Source organism: Charadrius vociferus, unplaced genomic scaffold (genome assembly GCF_000708025.1).
Source record: "Charadrius vociferus isolate BGI_N301 unplaced genomic scaffold, ASM70802v2 scaffold1412, whole genome shotgun sequence".
NCBI classification, from domain to species: domain Eukaryota; kingdom Metazoa; phylum Chordata; class Aves; order Charadriiformes; family Charadriidae; genus Charadrius; species Charadrius vociferus.
The window spans coordinates 31873-33357 of NW_009647053.1; the positions used below are offsets into that span (position 1 = coordinate 31873).

A 1485-nucleotide genomic window follows, 5' to 3' on the forward strand; every position below is an offset into this window, starting at 1 on the left:
TCCTGTCCCCGTCCTCATTCCCGTCCTGTCCCCGTCCCCATTCCCGTCCCCGTCCTGTCCCTGTCCCCGTCCCCATTCCTGTCCCCGTTCCCCTCCTGTCCCCATCCCCATCCCCGTTCCCGTCCCTGTGCCCCTCCTGTCCCCCTAATGTCCCGTCCCCATAATGATGTCCCGTCCCCGTCCCGCTCTCCCCGCCGTGCCCTGCAGGAAGCTGGCGCTCAAGTACCACCCGGACAAGAACCCCGATGACCCGGCGGCGGCCGAGCGCTTCAAGGAGATCAACAGCGCCCACGCCACGCTGAGCGACGAGGACAAGCGTCGCCTCTACGACCAGTACGGCTCCCTGGGGCTCTACGTGGCCGAGCAGTTCGGGGACGATGCCGTCAAGCACTACTTCCTCATGTCCAAGTGGTGGTTCCAGGTGAGCCCAGCCCGTCCTCCGCACTGGGCAGTGCCGGCGCTGCTGCGAGGGGGGCTCGGCTGCTGGTGGGGCTCTGGGGTCTCACGGGGGCTGCCGTCTCCTCCCCTGCAGGCCCTGGCTCTGTGCTGCAGTGCTCTCACCTGCTGCTGCTGCTGCTGTTGCTGCTTCTTCTGCTGCGGGGCGTGCTGCCCCCCGAAGGAGGACGAGCCCTACAAGTACGTCGACCCCAAGGACCTGGAGGCGCAGATGCGTGCGGAGGACAGCGGTGAGTTGATCTGTCTGTGTGTCTCCAGCCCACCCGGCCCTGTCTTGTGAGGGGCTCCGGAGGAGGCCCCCCCCATCTTATCTTGCGTGGGGGATGGAGCTCCGGCTCAAGGCTCGGATCAGACTTAGCTGCGGCTCTCGCTTATCTGTCAGCCCTCGGTGTCTCTTGTCCGGACCAGGGCTGGTGACAGCAGTGGAGGGGGCCACCACACAGGCCATGGGGGTGCCTTCTCCTTCCTCATTTTCCCTAGGGCCCCTTGAAGCCCTTCGAAGGTCTGTGGCCAAAAGACGCTTGTACCCACATCCTCCAGGAGTGCGGGGAGAGCAGCTGGCTCCAGGCTGGCTTCGTCCCCGGGCCACTGGCCATACTGGTGCCTGCGGGGACTGCCACTGGGTCACTTTGCAGGTTTCCGTGGGACGGGGGGCACTGCTGCATGGCTGGTTTGGGAGCCAGGGTCTGTGGGAGCCTTCAGGGGGGTGTTGGGGTGTCCCAGATCCCTGCTCGCCTGCACCAGGAGGTGGGGCTGAGCCCCTGATCTGCAGCTCTTCTTTTCCAGATCCGCAGATACCTGTTGTGGCGCAGCCCCCGTCTGCCAGCGTGGGGCCCTTGCCGGCCGCCAGCAGCAGGACCGCTGCCTGAGGCTGTCCTCAGTCCCGCCGGCTCCCCCAGGACTCCGGGCAGGGATCCTCCTCTGGGACTGTCACTTTCCGGGACCCCGGTCGCACCACCTGGGGTGGCTCTCCAGCCTCAGGGTGGCTAGAATCTCAGGTTAATTTGGCCAGCATCAACGCAGAGGCTC

General features: G+C 66.1%; 1 protein-coding gene across 1 annotated transcript in view; it reads left to right on the plus strand.

The window, feature by feature from the left end:
• The window catches only part of LOC104295955 (uridine-cytidine kinase-like 1), a 15010-nt gene extending 13685 nt beyond the window's left edge, over positions 1-1325 (plus strand). Inside the window, exons 12-14 of the mRNA XM_009895773.1 lie at positions 208-421; positions 533-686; positions 1243-1325. Of these exons, the coding sequence (XP_009894075.1) occupies positions 208-421; positions 533-686; positions 1243-1325 (451 nt within the window). The remainder of the gene's footprint in view (positions 1-207; positions 422-532; positions 687-1242) is intronic.
• The last annotated feature ends 160 nt before the right edge of the window (positions 1326-1485 follow it).